This window comes from Alosa sapidissima, chromosome 23, assembly GCF_018492685.1.
Source record: "Alosa sapidissima isolate fAloSap1 chromosome 23, fAloSap1.pri, whole genome shotgun sequence".
Lineage (NCBI taxonomy): Eukaryota > Metazoa > Chordata > Actinopteri > Clupeiformes > Clupeidae > Alosa > Alosa sapidissima.
The window spans coordinates 20,817,358-20,836,932 of NC_055979.1; the positions used below are offsets into that span (position 1 = coordinate 20,817,358).

A 19,575-nucleotide genomic window follows, 5' to 3' on the forward strand; every position below is an offset into this window, starting at 1 on the left:
AAGTCAAGTAATGCATGTGTGTTTTGCAGCAAGACGCTGCTCCATCTCCAACTGCATAATGCCAATACTGGAAATGCAGCCTAAATGAAGGATCAATATTCGGTTTTCCTTCACTGAATTGAACATTATTTATCGGCCGTTATAATAGCCGATACCGATAGTTTGGAAAATATCGGCCGATATTATCAGCCCACCGGTAAATCGGTTAGGCTCTAATCTTCTAGTCCATCCCCTCTTTGTGTAGGCTGTTTGTGTGTGTGTGCAATCGTGTGTGCCTGTGTGTATGTGTGCGAGTGTATGTGTGTGAGTGTGTGTGTGCCTGTGTGTGTGTTTATGTATGTGTGCGTCTGTGCATGTGGATGTGTTTACGTGTGTGTGTGTGTGTGTGTGTGTGTGTCTGTGTGTCTGTGCATGTGGATGGAGTGGCCCCCAGGGACCAAAAGAAAAAATTGCGTAAAAGTCTAGTGGAACTACATACCCACCGTGGATGGAAATTGTGCAAACATGTTGTGAAAACTGACCATGATTTGTGGCCCTGTTGAGAAATCAACACAATCCTTTAACACCATAGAAGATATTTAGTCCATATAAAAATCTGGGCCTAATCTCACTGTTGTTTAGGAGAGACTAGGGAGATAATCAGAAGATCTCTGTTTCCTGTGGGCCACTTAACAGGCCTGCTAATGGACCGTAGGGCTGTTTTTCAGAAAACATCACGGATTTAACAAGTGGACCAGTGGAGGTTGTGGTGGATATGTTTGATTCAATACATTAGCATACATTCGATACATTCAGTCACAGTAACGCCAATTGGCCGTGCCTCTAAGCCTACATTTACAGGGACATCAACTGGTTTTTCTGCTGCATAACTCCGCTACTGGCTGTAGCTGGTACAAAGCATAACATAATTCTTACATGTAAAAGGGGTTAATGTGTTGACACCCATAGAACATAGAGAGACTGACATATTGGTGCGATTCCTGCAACCATTTCACTTCCCTTCCCTGTGCAGGTTGGTTGTTGAGATCAGTGCACTTCTCAATTAATCAGGGTCGACAGGACCTTGGCCACATCCCCCACTTGTTTCTGTGGCTGCATATGTGACCGCCATGTACATAATGTAAACATATAAGATTATGCAACACAATCATACTCAGATGAGTCGGCATTGAAGCAGGACATGTCTGCTGTCTCTCTTTTGTTCCTATTCCTGAGAGTCTAGGAGAGCCCTCAGGGGATAAGCTCCGACCAATCAAAACGCGGACTCCTGAAATTGCTCCACCTCCTGCTTGTTTTGATGGGATGTGCTTAGTGGTGCATGAAGCGAAAAAATGCATCTCTGAGCGTCGCCTCCACTTCATGTCTCTCACAGCTCAGCATGTGGGTCTGCACTGAGGCATCATGGGTCATTTTCATTGGCCAAGATGCATTGACTGCCTCAGTAAAGGATAGTGGGGCCAACGTTCTGATATGATGCAGTGATTTGTTTGATAAAAAAGTATGTTTAAAAGTATTAAAGTAGTTCAAAAGTAAATACATAGTAAAGCAGTTATAAAACATACATGTATACATTTTTGTGATCTCTTTTTGTATCTTCTCTCATTACCTTCAAATCCATGTTATTGGCCAGTTTACCTGTGAATTCTACACTACTGAACTACTTTCAGATATGGAAATGTTTGCCGTTTTAATTGAGTGTGTTTGGGAGCCGTGCCAGAGTGGACGAGTATGCCGTCCTCTGGACGAGCTTCAGCCTTCCACCTCTGCCATCCTGCTGGGCTGAGGACGCAAACTGTGGAAGTGTTAGCCCACCCCTGATCTAACACAATCACCAGCCTATGCTACACACACACACACACACGCATACACACACACACACACACACATGCATACACACACACACACACACACGCACGCATACACACACACACATGCATACACACACACACACATGCATACACACACACACACACACGGTAGACTGTGCTTTGTGATCTTGTGATGATGGTGCATGATCTTCTCTACACTTCTACTGGTCTGTCACCTTTAGCTTCCACACAAAGGTGTGACAATTACTTTGTGAAAACAAAATCTATACGTGTTCTAAAATTGACATGTAATATATAAAATTGTGTCAAAATCATTATTCTTCATTTACCAGGACTGTAAGGCGCATTCCAGTGTTTTAGATTCAAATGTACATACTGTACACAGTAGTGTATGTCTGCAAGCCAAACTAGACTGTCCAGGGCATCTTCACGTGTCAGTTGCTTGAACGTTTAAGTGCTTGAGATGCCTGTTCTGCGGCCTAGTTGCTCAAGTCCCAAATGCACATGGGCAGAAACAGCTCCAGGTGCCGGATTGCGGACATGTGTTCCGTGGTTGATTGACCGTCGAGGGAGCACTACCGGCCACGCCTCCCCTCCCCACTGTCCATTACTTTGTTCATTTGACGTCAGTGCTGTCAATGATTTGACCATTTGCTGCACATTTTCTACGGAGTAGGGTTACTTTGGAGTGTTTTTTTTTTTTTTTCCGCTGTCCCGTGGGTCCAGCTCAACCAAACCCACTGTTTGTTTTAATGTCAGGTGAATTTCAAGGTGATTATTTTAGGGTGGAATTGTTTTTCCCCCTTTCTCAACTCAGGGGAGGGCCAAACAAGGCTGTACAATATGTGCTGAACATATTGTACAGACAAACAAAAAAATGTAAACAAATAAAGACAAACAAAAAAATGTAAACAAAATAAAGTAAATTTAACCCATATGCTCTGTTTTTTATCATGTCTTTCCATCATTGACATCCAGTATCCTGGCAGTGGATTATGTTAAACTAACCTCACCTACTGAAAATAGTCTATTTTCCCCCCAAATCCTTTCAAAGGTCCATCAGCACACACTTTTCATAATGAGTGGATTTTCCCTAACCTGGATGAAAGCAGCCATATGAAAATCAATGTTGACCCACAAGTCCCTTTGACCCTCTTACTCCTGGCTGATGCAAGACAGTGTGATGAGGCTGATGTTGGAAAGGTTTTCTTGGAAAACAGGAGGCATTTCCAGTTACAGGAGATTAAGCAGGCAATGAAGTATGCCCCCTGCTGATTTCCATAGTCAGCTGGGTCCTAGCGCCTGCTGTGGTCAGTGGGTGGGGGTGGTGGGATAGGAACCTAAGGGGAAGAGAGAGAGAGAGTGAGTGACGACTGCAGAGCTTCAATCAGAGATAATTGTGGTTTGTTGGTGCTGGATTAATGCACAAGTGTCCAATCAGACTGATAGTGGTGCGATGCAAATTCCGACCACCTGATGCACTGGATTAAGAGAGCATGAAGGATGGAAATCAGTGGTGTTTGAAGAATGTGTTTTCAGCCTGCAGGCAATGGCAAATGGCTTTCTTTCTGCTCATTTAGAGGTGTTGTTGCAGTAACACAGGTGGTGTTCAACTGTGTAGGCTACTGGAGTTGCATTTACCTCCTACTGTAAGATTAACCTCTGATTGTAAATGTTTTGTGTGAATCAGAGGTACTGCATATGCAGACAGGAAGTGATATTTCCTCTAGTGCATTTGGAGTCTGGTACTGTTCAAATGTTATTTATAATTTAGAGACTAGCCTACTGTTTAAATCAGTGAACACAATATAATAGCCAATGTATTTCTGTGAGCATTGTTTGTTTTAAGAAGGATAGGTATGTCAGTGAATGAATAAACAGTATATTATATGATTAATAACTGTGAGACGATTGTTTTACACACAGTACATGTTGTCTGAATGCTTAATTAAATTATTTTTTCCCTTGTTTCAGCAACAAAAAGTTGTGGACACCAGCAAACTATTTCATCTTAAGTCTGGCTGTGGCTGACTTCCTCATGGCCATCACACAGTCCCCCATCTTCTTCATCAACTCCCTCTACAAGGAGTGGGTGTTTGGTCAGACAGGTAGACTACACTCCTTTGTGCACCAAAAAACAATCAAATAATTAAAACGTAGCACCAAATTTGTGTATGTTCGATGACAATGAATATATATTCACAGGCTGTAAGATCTATGCGTTCTGTGGGGCCTTGTTTGGGATCTCCTCCATGATCAACTTGCTTGCCATCGCCATTGACCGCTACATTGTGATCACCAAGCCCTTGCAGGCCATACGGTGGACATCCAAACGTCGCACTCTTCTCATCATCCTCGTGGTGTGGCTTTACTCGCTAGCCTGGAGTCTGGCTCCTCTGCTCGGATGGAGTGAGTCTCTCTCTCTCTCTCTCTCTCACACACTCACACACACACACACACACACACACACACACACTGCATGCACTGGACAAACATACTGCCCCACCACAAATGCGTTCTCACTCAGACATATCAGACATATGCATTGCATTGACATTTGCACTTGCAAGTATTTATCATTTGATAGTGTTCTTCCTAACAGACACAGTGCTGTGGAAGCCTACATAGCATATATGAAAGCTGTGATGTGCAATAATTTGTTATTTCGTATATATATCTATACATATCTATACATAATCAGTCAGTCTTTCAAAACATTCTCTGGGAATGCAACCAGTAACCTTATTGACCAGTTGAGCAGAACAGCAGGAGGCTTCCAGCTGGGAGCACTGAGAGGGGAGGTGATGTGGAGAGCTTCAGATAATTAGACACCGTGCTACGCTACGTATAAGTATATATAATCCCGTGAAGGAAATTTGGTCTCTGCATTTATCCAATCCGTGAATTAGTGAAACACATTCAGCACACAATGAAGTGAAGCACACACTAATCCTGACGCAGTGAGCTGCCTGCTACAACAGTGACGCTCGGGGAGCAGTGAGGGATTAGGTGCCTTGCTCAAGGGCACTTCAGCCACTTCCTACTGGTCGGGATTCGAACCAGCAACCCTCCAGTTACAAGTCCGAAGCGCTAACCAGTAGGCCACGGCTGCCCCAAGAAGCTGCTGAGATGAAGATGCTGTACTCTGTATGGCTGCAGTCATACACTGTGGTGTTCAGCCACAAACAATTTGTGAGGAGTAGCCTACTGCTCTGGTGTACTGGGTGTCCCTGTCCTCTTCAGTTTAGGGACCATTTTGACATGCCCTGATGAAGGCTGTGATGCCCAAACGTGTAGCCATTTTTTTTTTTTAACTGAATAGCCATGTGAGATTAAAGGCTTTTAAAGCCTCAGATTTTCTTTAAAACATTTGACATTGTGGTGTGTCTTTGTTGTAACAGGTTCGTACATCCCAGAGGGCCTGATGACCTCCTGCACGTGGGACTACGTCACCTCCACGCCCTCCAATAAGAGCTACACCCTCATGCTCTGCTGTTTTGTCTTCTTCGTCCCCCTGGGGATCATATTGTACTGCTACCTCTTCATGTTCCTGGCTATACGTAGCACTGGCAGGTAGGCACACTGCAACAGCCTCCTCACGTGGTTAGGTTAGGTTACTTAGTAGACAGTTTTGTCCAAAGCCACTTACTGAATATGAACATTACAATAGTTAAGATTTGACTGTTTTTTTTCAAAACAAATTGGTAAGTCTATGTTAAGCAAAATAGTATGAATAACAATAATATCAATAATTAAAATAAACAAAACCATAAATATACAAACCATAACTAATTAAATGTAAGCTGAAGAGATGAGTCTTTGAGTCTTTAAACCCCTCTTCACATAACACAACACTTGTTGTATGGCAGTGGCAATATTAGCAATCAATTCGCAAACACATAAATAAATGCATGAGTTATTGCATGTGTTACTAGGCTTACGTTTGAGTAGACAGCTGTATTGTTTTTGTTGTTCTCAATGTGACTTAATTCAGCCATGACAAGTTAATGTGTTTTGACAAGATGATTTTGACAAGGTGGCAACACCAAATTTAGCCCATCGAGGGTTTCACAATTCTCTGTTTCAAATTTTAACAACAATTGCAATGGACAGGCCAGTCTCCTGCAGTGCTTGGTGCTCCTCAGAACTAAGAGAGACCCTTGGTCAAATGGTTGAAGACATACAGTGCCACAACAGGGGTCCGAATGATGTAGCCTTGTGTCTTGTCTAGCACCGCAACATGTTTAGTGATCTTGTGGTTTGTTTTCTGTCAGTTTCTTGGAATGGAATCGATGACTGCTCTGCAGCGCTCACTCCTGCTATTTAGGTTGCGATTTCTCAACGCCCTTTTGAATGCCACATTAAGTGATATTATATATATAATATAAATTATATATATCATATAAATATAATATATTTGAATTGATATTGTTGTTTATTATTACTATTCTCCTTATTATAGTTTGATCAATTCTAATCTGTTTCCTGTTCAATTTTAAATATTATGTTGTTTTGTATTTGTGTGTCGCTTTGGACAAAGGTGTCTGCCATATCCATAACCATAACCATAACCATAAGTGCAATAGATCAATTATTAGACTCTCCAGCGCTGTTGGCGTGGCAGCGTGCCACGTCTCTGTGCCATGGTAATGTCGTTTCCTTCTCAGGGGCATTCGAGTTTGTCCTTATCTCCACTCATCTCGCTGTCTTATAGAGATGTCGAGAGGCTGAGCAGTCACGGAAGGAAGTCCACCCTGATTCAGCAGCATTCCATAAAGACCGAGTGGAAGCTGGCCAAGATCGCCTTCGTGGTCATCATCGTGTACGTGCTGTCCTGGTCTCCGTACGCCGCCGTGACACTCATCGCCTGGGCCGGGTACGAGTCAGACGCATGGAACATTCTAGACTTGGGAAAGGGGAAATGCACAGCAGATATTGAAATATTCTTATCACTGGAGCACACTGACTTTCTTTTTAAAAACTTAGCAAGCCTTTAGTGGTGTCCTGTTGTGTCAGGACAGCTATTTTTACATCTCTGTACACAGTGTATGGGCTTCATATCAAACTCAAATGCCCTAAAATACTGAGACAATGCTTCCTGATGGTGCACGAACACACACACACACATACACACACACACACGCACCCCCCCCCCCCCCACACACACACACATACATACATACACACACACACACACAGCTATTAATAGTTAGCGATGATGTTTATTTGAAGGGAAAGCTCAAGCCTCCTTTTCACTCCAAAGTTATTTAGATCCCTAAGTCATAAAGGACTTCCAGGGGTTTGCCAGTGAAGCTTCTTATATACATATCTTTTTAATCCACAACAAAATGCTTTCCCCTTCAGTCATGTTAGCTCTTACACTAATGAGAAAAGTTAATATTTCCAATGGCTGGTCTAGATGCAAGACTGATTGTAGCCGCTACCAAACCTTTAGCTGAAGGCAAGCTAAATTGCCCTTGATAATGACACATCTTAAAGTTTATACCCACAGTGAGCAAACAAGGGAGTCTGAAGGCCTGGGGAACTCACCTGCCTCACATTATACCATCTATTTGCATTTAGATTATGTGCAAAGTCAGGCAATGAACAAATTGTCTTGTGCATGAACGAAAGCTATTGTGTGGAATGTGGGAGCTGACCCACCAGTATTTACCGTAGGATCTTGGTCACTGTATTGAAATAGCCAATAGATTTGCCTAGTTATTAAATAAGCTTTAGTTAGACTTTTGACTTTGCACTTTGCCCATCATTTACACAACAGTTAGTGTATTTCACAAAACAATTAGTGCAAACTGCACCTCATAGTGGATAAAATGCAAAAGCTTGTGTCTTGCTCAAAATGATTATGGCTCAAAAGTAAATATTTATGCCAATGAAATGGTCAGTGCAATGAAAATGACAAGTCATGATGCCATTGTTTATATCAAGATAGTCAAACTGTTTTGTGTTTTGTGTTGTCAATGTGACAGTTTACTCTGTAAGTATTTTCTAATGAACAATGTGCAAGGCAGTACTGTTTTCTATTTCAAAACTTGAAAGTTACACATTATTGTGTGTGGAGGGGGTTGATTGCAAGACAGTGAATATGTGAATAGGAAGTTTTTTTCTATTGACAGACATTGTGACAGTATAAAGAAAACAAAGGCTTTTACAGCATTGTGCAAATGAAAAATGGCCAATATGCAGTAAAATACCCCTCGGTCAGAGCTGTGCACCACTGTACATCTTTCTATACATCCTCATGTTCCTGTCTGTCAGGTCATATATATTTATATATGCTGGACAGACGACAGACGACAGACAACTAGTTCAACACATTTGCATGTAATGACACAAGCGATGAAATAGAGCCAATTTGTTTTATGGGGTAGGACTATTCAGCAGTTTGACCAACATGACATTAGCCATTGAAAATAAAAAAAACAGCAGACATTTGTACAAAATCAGTTGCATGGATGTACGAAAGCATTGCTATTTGTTCAAAATAGGGAGAAACTGCTTCAATGATGTGCACAAGTGATTATATGATATGGAGTTTGAACAAACAGTTTTGAGAATTACCATTCTGATACGTGAAATGTGCCAAAGCAACTGAGAAAAACTGTAAGTTAAGGCTCTATATCTTATTTTATTGAATTACTGAGGAATTGTTTGGTGGTTCTGAAAACCCTGGGGATGGAGGCACAGTAATACCTAATTTACTGTGTAGCCTAACAGACAACAAACTGTGATTCGATAAAGTCTCTGCCACCCATAAGTTTTTTTACAATGAGAAATCTACAAAGGTAGAATGTCAGAGATCAAACATGTAAAAATGTCAACATGTATAGACTCTATTTACTGTAGGGTATAATGTGGCTTTTTTGGCCTTGGAAATGGCCAGCCACCACTCAAAGTCAGTTTGAATTTTATTTTCTGTTAACCAATGTACTATAAACACACGGACAGGGGTGTCTGAAGGAGGAAAAAAACCACAAACATGCAGAAAAAGTCTGACCACTTTAAGTTCAGAGCCACAGTGATGAGATGGCAGCTGACATTTAATCATAACTTGAGGCAAGTTTCCGCGGAGTCTATGAAAATGTCACTTTGATACAGAATGATGTTTTCCATGATTGACTCCTGGCTCTTCCGTCTGACAGCACTTCTGTAGAAAAAGCTCTTCTTATGTCATCTTTAAGATGTCCACGTTTGTCTTGATTCGACAAGGCCAGTTTGGTGGGACCTTACTGCACATTTCCATGTTCATTTCACCATTTTGTCAGCGCTAAGCAGAGCTAGAGAAGAAAAGATTAGTCCAGGGAGGCGTGTTGTAGGCCCTGTGGAGGTCTCTCAGAGTGGAGGAGAGACGAGCGGTTTGGCAGAGAGGGATGATGTGGCATGTGATCCCCTGCACACAGTGCTGCTGGGTCAACGCTGCGCAGGGTAAACATGTACACTTCAGGGATCATCTGATGACCCCAAACTGCACTTGGATACACACACACACATGCATGCACACACACACACACACACACATGCACACACACGTACACACACATGCACACACACGTACACACACACACACACACACACACACACACACACACACACAGAGCATTTTTTAACGGTCCACTACAGAACACTTCACCCATATGAGTTTCTGTCTGATCATTTGCAAACTTGCCTCTTACAGGTATGGCAGTATCCTCACACCATACTCAAAGACAGTGCCTGCTGTTATAGCCAAAGCATCAGCTATATACAATCCATTCATCTATGCCATTATCCACTCCAAATACAGGTAAGTGCAGTCTGTTTGATTTGCACCCCCCCAACACACCACCCCCTCCTTGGTTTTACCTTTTAATTTCATTTTCATATTGAAGATATATTCAGGCAAGCAAAGTTATTTCCAGTAATTTTGGGGCGTGAAGATAAAGATCTTTCAGTCTTTATGCTTCTGTTTGCCGTTTGTTTGTTTTTTGCTGAGCAGGGACACTCTGGCAGAGAAGGTACCGTGTCTGTACTTCTTGTCCCAGCCTCCGAGGAAGGACTGCATATCTGTGTCCAACAGCGAGTCTTCCTTCAGGGAGTCCATGCTCAGCAGGACGTTGAGTGGGTCCAAAAAAAAGTTCTACAGGATCTCCTCCATGTCCACCGGAGATACAGTGCGTTTATTTGTGGTTTGCATCTCTTTAAGAACTCTTCAAGTGTTTCTTTGTGTATTAGTTTATTTGTCAATTTCAATTCAATTTATTGTGCTTATATAGCGCCAAAACATTACACATGTATCATGGCGCTTTACAGAATGTAGGCAATCAGAGAAAAAAAAAAGAGGGAGAAAAGAAAAGGAAGAAAGAAAGAAGGCCCATGGGTAACAGGGGCGAGGAAAAACTCCCTCTGGAGATACATATAGGAAGAAACCTCGAGCAGATCCACGACTCAAGGGCCTGACCCATCTGCCTAGGGTCAATACGGACAGTAAGGTCTGTAAACAATGACAAATGCATATGACAGTCAGGTGTAGAGAATAGGACATGGTGTTTAAAGCACCTGAGGTGAAAGTTACAAGAGGTGGGATGATTACGTATCCGGTATGATAAAGCATTAATCATGATTTAGTGAGAGAAAGTGCAATAGTCCGGCGTCGGAATTGTCCAGGAAAGAAAGTTGTCAGGGGGCAAGTGGTGGGTCAGCAGACAGGCCAGAATCCGGGCAGAGTTGTCATAGGAAGGTGATGGGGCTGTATGGGCCAGGAATCCAGGTAGGGGGACAGTAATACAGCAGTCAAGGATGGGACTTCAGATGGGATGGGTAAGAGGAGGGCCAGGCACACGGATGGTTGATGACTGGTGATGATATACCTCACAAGTGAGGTACAGTAAGGGAGAAGAAAGAGAAATGTAGAATGGGTTAGTATTACTTGAAATCAATGTGGTTAATGTCAAGAAGTGATCAGTGGTGCTATATATTGTTACAGTAAATCATAGTGAGAATGGGCAAGAGAGGGAGAGTTGAGAGAAAGAGAGTAGGGGAGAGAGGAGAGGGAGGGGGTTGTACGGCGTGGCACATGAGAAGTCCATGACAGCACTATACTATAGCAGCATAACTAAGGCATGGTGAGGGGTAGTCGACACCAGCGCAGGTATGGTCAGTGACAACCATCTCACGCGCGACTGGGTGCCAGTTACACGAGGACTCAGCAGGGTGGTCCATTCCAAAATCCCCGAGATGGGTGAAGTTCACCACCGCACCATACCTAACTATGGGAGGCAGTAAAGAGGTATGTTTTAAGTCTAGACTTAAAAATAGGGAGGGTGTCTGCTAATCGAATTGAGGAAGGGAGATTATTCCACAGGGGTGCGCGATAGCTGAAAGCTCTGCCACCTACTGTCGTTTTTGAGATTCTTGGAATTACAAGAAGGCCAGTATTCTGTGATTGTAGCGGTCTGGGCAGGTTATATGGGACTAGGAGATCTTTAATATATTCTGGTGCCTGGCCATTAATGGCTTTGTACGTTATAAGTAATATTTTGAAGTCAATGCGACTTTTAACAGGCAGCCAATGTAGAGATGCCAGGATAGGGGAAATATGTTCATATTTTTTAGTTCTAGTGAGTGTGCGAGCAGCTGCATTTTGTATAAGCTGTAAGCTCTTTAGACAGGTGTTATTGCAGCCAGCATACAGAGCATTGCAATAATCAATCCTTGAGGTTACAAAAGCATGGATTAATTTTTCAGCGTCTGGTAAGGATAAGGACTTCCTTATCTTTGAAATGTTCCTTAAGTGATAGAATGAAGTTTTGGTAATCTGTTTTATGTGATTACTTAGTGATAGGTCTTGGTCAATTGTAACTCCTAGATTTTTAACACTTGTGGATGAGGAGAGTCGAAGATCAGTAAATGTAGCCTGTGATGAGGATAGGATATCCCTCATCTTTTTAGCACCTACAACCATGACTTCTGTTTTATCAGAGTTCAAAAGCAGGAAATTATTTGTCATCCATGTCTTTATATCTCTTATATATGTGCCAAGTTTGGCTAACGGAGTTAATTCGTCAGGTTTTACGGAAAGGTATAGTTGTGTATCGTCTGCATAAGAATGAAATTTAATGCCATGTTTCCTAATTTCAGAGCCTAGGGGAAGCATATAGAGAGAAAATAACAGGGGCCCTAGTACTGAGCCTTGGGGCACCCCATATTTTACCATAGTCTGGATAGACGGTTTATTGTGGACTTGTACAAATTGTCTGCGGTTAGAAAGGTATGATCTAAACCAAGCGAGTGCTGAGTCTTTAATGCCCATCAAATGTTCAAGCCTGTGAAGTAGTACGTCATGGTCTATGGTGTCGAAGGCAGCACTGAGGTCCAGGAGGACTAAAATTGATATATGTCCATTATCGGTAGCAATGAGGAGGTCGTTAAAAACTTTAACTAAGGCTGATTCAGTACTGTGGTGAGCTCTGAAACCAGACTGATATAATTCTTGGATTTTATTCATATGTAAGAAGGCACTAATTTGTTTGGACACTATTTTTTCTAGTATTTTCGACAGAAAAGGGAGATTAGATATAGGCCTATAGTTGGCCAGGCTGTTAGGGTCAAGGGTAGGTTTTTTGAGGGATGGCTTATAACAGATAACTTAAACGACTGTGGTACATGCCCTGATAGCAGTGAGTTATTTATGATCTGGAGCAAAGCATTATCCAAGAAAGGGAGAGCAGATTTCAGAAGATGAGTAGGGATAGGATCTAGTAGACTAGTTGTAGATTTTGATGAGGAAATTATGCAAGTGAGGTCTAATATGTCGATAGGTGTAAATGAATTCAAAGTTGTTCGTCTCATCTGTGATTCAATTATGTTTTCGCTACCGTTCAGCAATGGAGTACGAATATCTGTGAGACTGATTGGTTATTAATCTTATCTCTAATTGTTTCAATTTTGTCATTGAAAAAATTCATGAAGTCATTACTGTTTAGGCATATAGGGATAGATTCGGTTACTTCAGTGTGGCTCTTCGTCAGGCGGGAAATTGTGGTAAAGAGAAATTTTGTATTATTTTTGTTTTCTTCGATCAGCAAGGAATAGTAGGTTGACTTAGCCTCGTTGAGTGCTTTTTTGTAGGTGATAAGGCTATCTTTCCTAACCTGACCCTAGCCAGATGAATTTCGTTCCGCTTAGCTCCGCCTAGCTTCACTCACATCCATCTGGGACCTCTTCCATTGAGAGTGATTTCTGCAACCAACTTTATGGTTCAGCCAATCAGGACGCAGGGCGGGAGTTTCATAGATGTGACGTAGTGGAGAAGCGACCGTGAGACTGTTGGGCTGGCTTCGATGTGAGTGGTTGAAGTAGCACGTCAATAGATGACGGACAAGTGGCTTATTCAATCATATGCAAGCATTTTTTGATTAGGTCCAGCCTTCTGAAGCAACACTTCAATGGATCGGTTCCAGATGGATGAGTGGAGCTAGGCGGAGCGAAATTCATCTGGCTAGGGTGAGGTTATATCTTTCCATGCTTGGCGGAAGACTTCCAATTTAGTAGTACGCCATTTTTGTTCAAGTTTGCGCGCTGCTTGTTTGAGGGTTTTTGTCTGTGTGGTGTACCATGGAGTACGCCTTACTTGTTTCCTTACTCTCTTTTTTAGTGGTGCTACTGAATCAAGGGTTGAGCATAATGAGTTCATCACATTATCAGTTAACAAGTCGACCTCGGTTGGATTAAGGAAAGAGCCTTCTGATACCACATGGGTCTGGAAGGGGGCAAACGTAAGCGAGTTTTTTTCTAGAAAGTCTGCATTAGTTTTTTCAGATAGGCCGCGGCTGCAGTATTCAGCTAAATTGGGTTCTGCATTTTGTAATGTCATTGTAAAAGTAATTAGATGGTGGTCAGTTAAGGTCGGGTGTTGTGGCAGAACTGTTAACTGCTCTATGCTTATGCCGTATGACAAGACTAGATCAATATGGTTATCTCGGTGTGTGGGTGAATTAACATTTTGACAGAACCCAACATGTTCAATTAGGGATTGAAATGCAATTGTGAGACAATCATTCACATTATCCATATGAATATTAAAATCACCCAATATAAGTATCTTTTCAGTTTGGATGGTTAAAGTGGAAAGGAAATCAGAAAATTCTTCTAAGAATTCAGTGTAGGGGCCAGGGGGTCTGTACAATGTGACCACAGTTACAGGCTGATTAGTTTTCAAATCTGGGGGTAAAACATTTTGTACTAGAACTTCAAAATATTTAAACTTGTGTGTAAGCTTGGGAGATGTGAGAAGACTAGATTGATAAATTGTAGCTACTCCCCCTCCCCTGCCAGTGTGGCGTGGTACATGATAATTAAGATGAGAGGAAGGTGTAGACTCATTTAATGGAAGGTATTCGTCTGGTTTAGGCTAAGCCAGGTTTCAGTAAGGCACATAACATCTATATGATTGTAATAATTTCATTAACCAAGGCAGTTTTATTCGACAGTGATCGAATATTGAGTAAAGCAAATGCAAGTTGCGTTTGTGGAGTAATTTGCAATTTGCTTAGCCGAAGAAGTTTTTATCGTAATAAGATTGCTACAAATAATTCCCCTCGTGGGTCGAATAAGAGTTGACAATCTTGGTACAGACACCCTCTCTATTTGGCTATGTATGCCCTGTATATCCTGTATATCTGGGTGGCTGTTAGGACGGCAGCAGGGTTCTCAAGTTTTGAGCTCAGCTTGGAGTGAGATTGGGGGGGGGTTGCACTGCACTCAGTAATTAAAAAAAAAAAGGTGTCCCGGGACCTGATGAACACGGCGCTAAAAAGCACAAACGAGTGCGAAAGTTGCAGCCGTGACGACAGGGAAAGGGCAGGCAGCCACGAGAGTGATTGGTCGTGTAAAATGAACGTTGCTGATGTCTGGGTTACACAAAGCTATAATGACACAATCATTATGTTTTCTTAATGACCGACAGTTTAGTTTAGTTTATAGATAAGAAATAATTTTGTCTTAAAGTAGGATAGGCCAAACGCTTGTGAAAAGGCTTGATTTACACACCCTGTAAAGTGCCATAATGGTTTACCAAATGACAGACAGTTGAATTTCTGAATAAAAAGAATGTTGGTACAGTTTTGAAATCTTAAACGTGTAACCCCACACAAGCATGTGGTTGTAGGGAGGGAATGTGCTATTTTGGAATTTTACCCGGATACAACGAATAGCCTATTTTTTGATTGGATGTCGGAGGCTATTTATTTTTTTATTTGTCTAGTGAGTGGTGCGCTAGTTCTGAACCCTGCGAGAAATCCTCTTGTATCCCTGCGTCTCCTCTAGGCTACTAATTATGCAGATACCTTGACATAGTAATATTTCTGCGTGAGAAATGCAAGGTGTGGCGTGTGAGCGTGTGAACTTGTTGAATTGCGTGTGTCTTGAGAACCCTGGACGGCAGAGATCTATGTAAGACATTATCTCTGCTTCCTGGACCTCTGGTTCGTCAGGAACTAGCCTCGGTTAAGTGACGGTCTATGTTCCTTGAAAGGAGATACCCCTCGAATTGGGATGGATACCGACTCTTTTCAATAGTCCAGGTTTCCCCCAGAATGAGCTAAAGTTATCTATGAAGCCCACATTGTTATTGGCACACACCTTTGACAGCCATCGGTTGAGATCTGAAATTCTGCTGAACATTTCATCACCTCTTCTAATAGGTATGGGTCCAGAGAAAGTTACAGAGTCAGACATCTGTTGCGCGAACCTGCACACGGAGATAAAGTTTTGTATGGTGATCTCCGATTGACGAAATCGGACATCATTAGCAGGGGCGTGCAGAGACCTTTGAAGGGGCAGGGGCTCACATTTAAAAAAAGGGCACATGGAACAACATTTTCAGAAAACGTGTTAACTTTATTTAAAACTTGTCTTTAGTGGGCATCTTTGCACTGCAGAATATAATATCATGTTTTATAGAACATAATGCATATGAAAGCTAGAAAAGATACACACAAATTGAATGGTGTAAACTGGAACTTTACATTCCCTAGCCTATAAAGCTTTAATCATCTGAACCTGAGCTGGACATTTCTTTTTTTTTTTTTTTTGCATTTAAATTCTAGCATTATGCTATTTCAATGATGATGGTGGGACAGGCTATTATATGGTTTAGCAATTTGCAAAGTAGTCTAATGTACTGTCTACATTTTATACATTTTCATATTTATTCATTATGTATCAAGAAGAATGGGTGTAAATAGCAGACAGAGCTGTAACTCATTTTTCTAATTTCTCTCCTTGGTTCTGAAAATTCAATAGGAGTGCATGTACTGTAGGCCTACTGTAGCCAGGGCACAGACAGATAGGCATTTTCAGTTTTCATTAGGCTATTGTCTACACAGAGATCATAGGCTATAAGGCTACATTTTATTGATTAAATTCAAAGCTAATTTTAATAGCCTAGAAATCTAGACGCACAGATATCGATTTTACTATAACCGATGGAGTCGCTAGCCTCACGTTTCGTATAGTAGAAGCGCCAATGACCAGAGTAGCAGGTTTCTAAGGGCTAGCTAAGGGGGAGAATCTATTAGAAACGTGAATAGGAATAGGGAATTTGTGGTTTGCATCTATTTAAGAAGTCTTCAAGTGTTAGGATTAGGAAATCACATCTATGAGGGTGTGGAGAGGGTCAGGTCAAGTAGAGGGAGTGCCAAGTTGCATTCTTGTAGCTCAACAGATGCTCACATCATAATGCTCAGGTAGTACACAATCTGAAACATGTGCATATGCTTTCGCTGTAAATTGGTTTGGACTCATAGCCATCTTATTACTCATAGTAGCTGTCAAACTTGACTATTATTTTGTTATTTTTCAATGTCACGTCTTTCAAATACAGTAATAGGCTACCACCTTTGTTTAGGTAGCTGTCAGGAATGAACCCTGAAAGACTGGTGCTAGTGAAATGGTAAAGTACAGTAGTAGTCAGTTTATGGATTAGTGATTGTATCTGATTGTAGCATGCTAGCGGAAATCCCATTCTCTGCCTATGGTTTACTAGCGTGCTAAACTAGCAACACTGAACTGCCCAAGATACACCACACCACTCAACAACAAAATCCGATTGGTTTGAAAAAATGTTCCCCATGCATATGAACGCACCATAGGTTTCCTTTATGTCTAGCAGCCTATGCCGATTGCTGTGTGCATGTGATTGACATATGTGCAGGGTAGAAATTTGACTGAAATTGTATTAAATCAGATTGTTTTAATATTAGACTGCAAGATGGGGTTTTGTCCACTACATTAAGTTCCCTGTTATAGACTAACTTACCATATTAAAAATTCCCAGTTTATTCCCATTAATTCCAGTTTATTCCTGTTAATTCCCATATATTCCCATTAATTCCCATGGAAAGTTTCCAACTTTGAAAATTCCCGGAATTTTGCAACCCTAATTAGATGCTAAGGGGGAGAATCTATTAGAAACGTGAATAGGAATAGGGAATTTGTGGTTTGCATCTATTTAAGAAGTCTTCAAGTGTTAGGATTAGGAAATCACATCTATGAGGGTGTGGAGAGGGTCAGGTCAAGTAGAGGGAGTGCCAAGTTGCATTCTTGTAGCTCAACAGATGCTCACATCATAATGCCCAGGTAGTACACAATCTGAAACATGTGCATATGCTTTCGCTGTAAATTGCTTTGGACTCATAGCCATCTTATTACTCATAGTAGCTGTCAAACTTGACTATTATTTTGTTATTTTTCAATGTCACGTCTTTCAAATACAGTAATAGGCTACCACCTTTGTTTAGGTAGCTGTCAGGAATGAACCCTGAAAAACTGGTGCTAGTGAAATGGTAAAGTACAGTAGTAGTCAGTTTATGGATTAGTGATTGTATCTGATTGTAGCATGCTAGCGGAAATCCCATTCTCTGCCTATGGTTTACTAGCGTGCTAAACTAGCAACACTGAACTGCCCAAGATACCCCACACCACTCAACAACAAAATCCGATTGGTTTGAAAAAATTTTCCCCATGCATATGAACGCACCATAGGTTTCCTTTATGTCTAGCAGCCTATGCCGATTGCTGTGTGCATGTGATTGACATATGTGCAGGGTAGAAATTTGACTGAAATTGTATTAAATCAGATTGTTTTAATATTAGACTGCAAGATGGGGTTTTGTCCACTACATTAAGTTCCCTGTTATAGACTAACTTGCCATATTAAAAATTCCCAGTTTATTCCCATTAATTCCAGTTTATTCCTGTTAATTCCCATATATTCCCATTAATTCCCATGGAAAGTTTCCAACTTTGAAAATTCCCGGAATTTTGCAACCCTAATTAGATGCAAAAGGGCCTTTTACAGTTTTTTTCAGTCGCTTTGGTGCTTTTCTCACATCACTATTAACATTTGCACAGCAGTTAGTGCAATTCTCAAAACAATTAGTGCAAACTGCAAAACCTAGTGGATGACCTGCAAAAGTATGTCACTTGCTCAAAATGGATAGTCCATTCCTCAAAAGCAGGTATTCATGTCAATGAAACTGTCAGTGTCATCAAAATGAGAAGTCTTGACACCATCGTTTATGAACAAGATAGTCAAATGGCTTTGTCATGTTTTCATTATGACAGTTCTCTCAGTGTTTTCCAATGCAAAAAAAGGTCAGAACTCAGTGACACTACCTGAACATGCTCAAGACAGCACTATACAGTACTTGTACAGCCATTTGAAAACTACAGTAAAGTTACACATTAGGTGAGTGAGTACAAGACACTGAATACGTACATTTTTACTGTATGCTCTTTGCAATTCTACAGCATTGTGACAGAATTTGATAACTAGTTCAACAATTTTGTATGTAATGACTCAAGCAATGAAAGAAGACTATAAGTTTTATTGGGAACGACTATTCAGCATTCATAAGTATAGTTCATTTTGACTGACATGACATAAGCAAATGATAATGTTAAAAAACAGCAGAGAATTGTATGAAAGCAACTGATACATGTCCAAAAGTATTTGCAATTTGTTCAGAGGAAGGAGAAATTGCTACTATGATGTGCACAAATGACTAAATGTTGTGGAGGTTGAACTAATAGTTATGAGAATTTTCATTCTGATCTGAAAAAAGCACCAAAGCGACTGAGAAAAACTGTAATGTAGTGGTGTATTGAGATCCAGTTTGGGCCTGCATCATAAGACCAATGAGCATTTGTAAATGTAAATCAACTTTATACTGTAGGCCAAGTACACTTGCATATACAAGGAATTTGTGTTCTACATTGTACCCATCCAGGGGTTGTGTACAGCACACCCACACAAAGTGTAAACCCATTCAAATACACACACACACACCAGGTGTAAACCCATTCAAACACACACACACACACGCACACACATATACACACACACTCTCAGAGCAGTAAGCACGCTAGGAGCACACATACAGTACACACCCAGAGCAGTGGGCAGTCTTAATCCTGGGGCCCGGATTCCCTAACCAGTAGGCCATGGATGCCCCACCCATTTGGCAGTTTAGACGGCAGCTGTGCTTGATGAGGTGATCAAGAATAGCCCAAACTCCTGGTGAGGGCAACACCTTGCCTTTGTCTGCCCATGGATGTTTTAGCAATACCATATGGCCAGATTACACTGGGATACTAGGCAAACTGCCCTATTGTGTTACATTATCTCACATTTGTTCAGAAAAACATATCACATATATCTAAGTATGCCTAATTTGACTTAATGTAT

General features: G+C 41.3%; 1 protein-coding gene across 1 annotated transcript in view; it reads left to right on the forward strand.

The window, feature by feature from the left end:
- opn4xa (opsin 4xa) overlaps positions 1-19,575 on the forward strand; it is a 42,285-nt gene that overhangs the window by 20,701 nt on the left and 2,009 nt on the right. The window contains exons 3-8 of the mRNA XM_042081393.1: positions 3,804-3,937; positions 4,035-4,238; positions 5,231-5,402; positions 6,544-6,705; positions 9,526-9,633; positions 9,826-10,000. Of these exons, the coding sequence (XP_041937327.1) occupies positions 3,804-3,937; positions 4,035-4,238; positions 5,231-5,402; positions 6,544-6,705; positions 9,526-9,633; positions 9,826-10,000 (955 nt within the window). The remainder of the gene's footprint in view (positions 1-3,803; positions 3,938-4,034; positions 4,239-5,230; positions 5,403-6,543; positions 6,706-9,525; positions 9,634-9,825; positions 10,001-19,575) is intronic.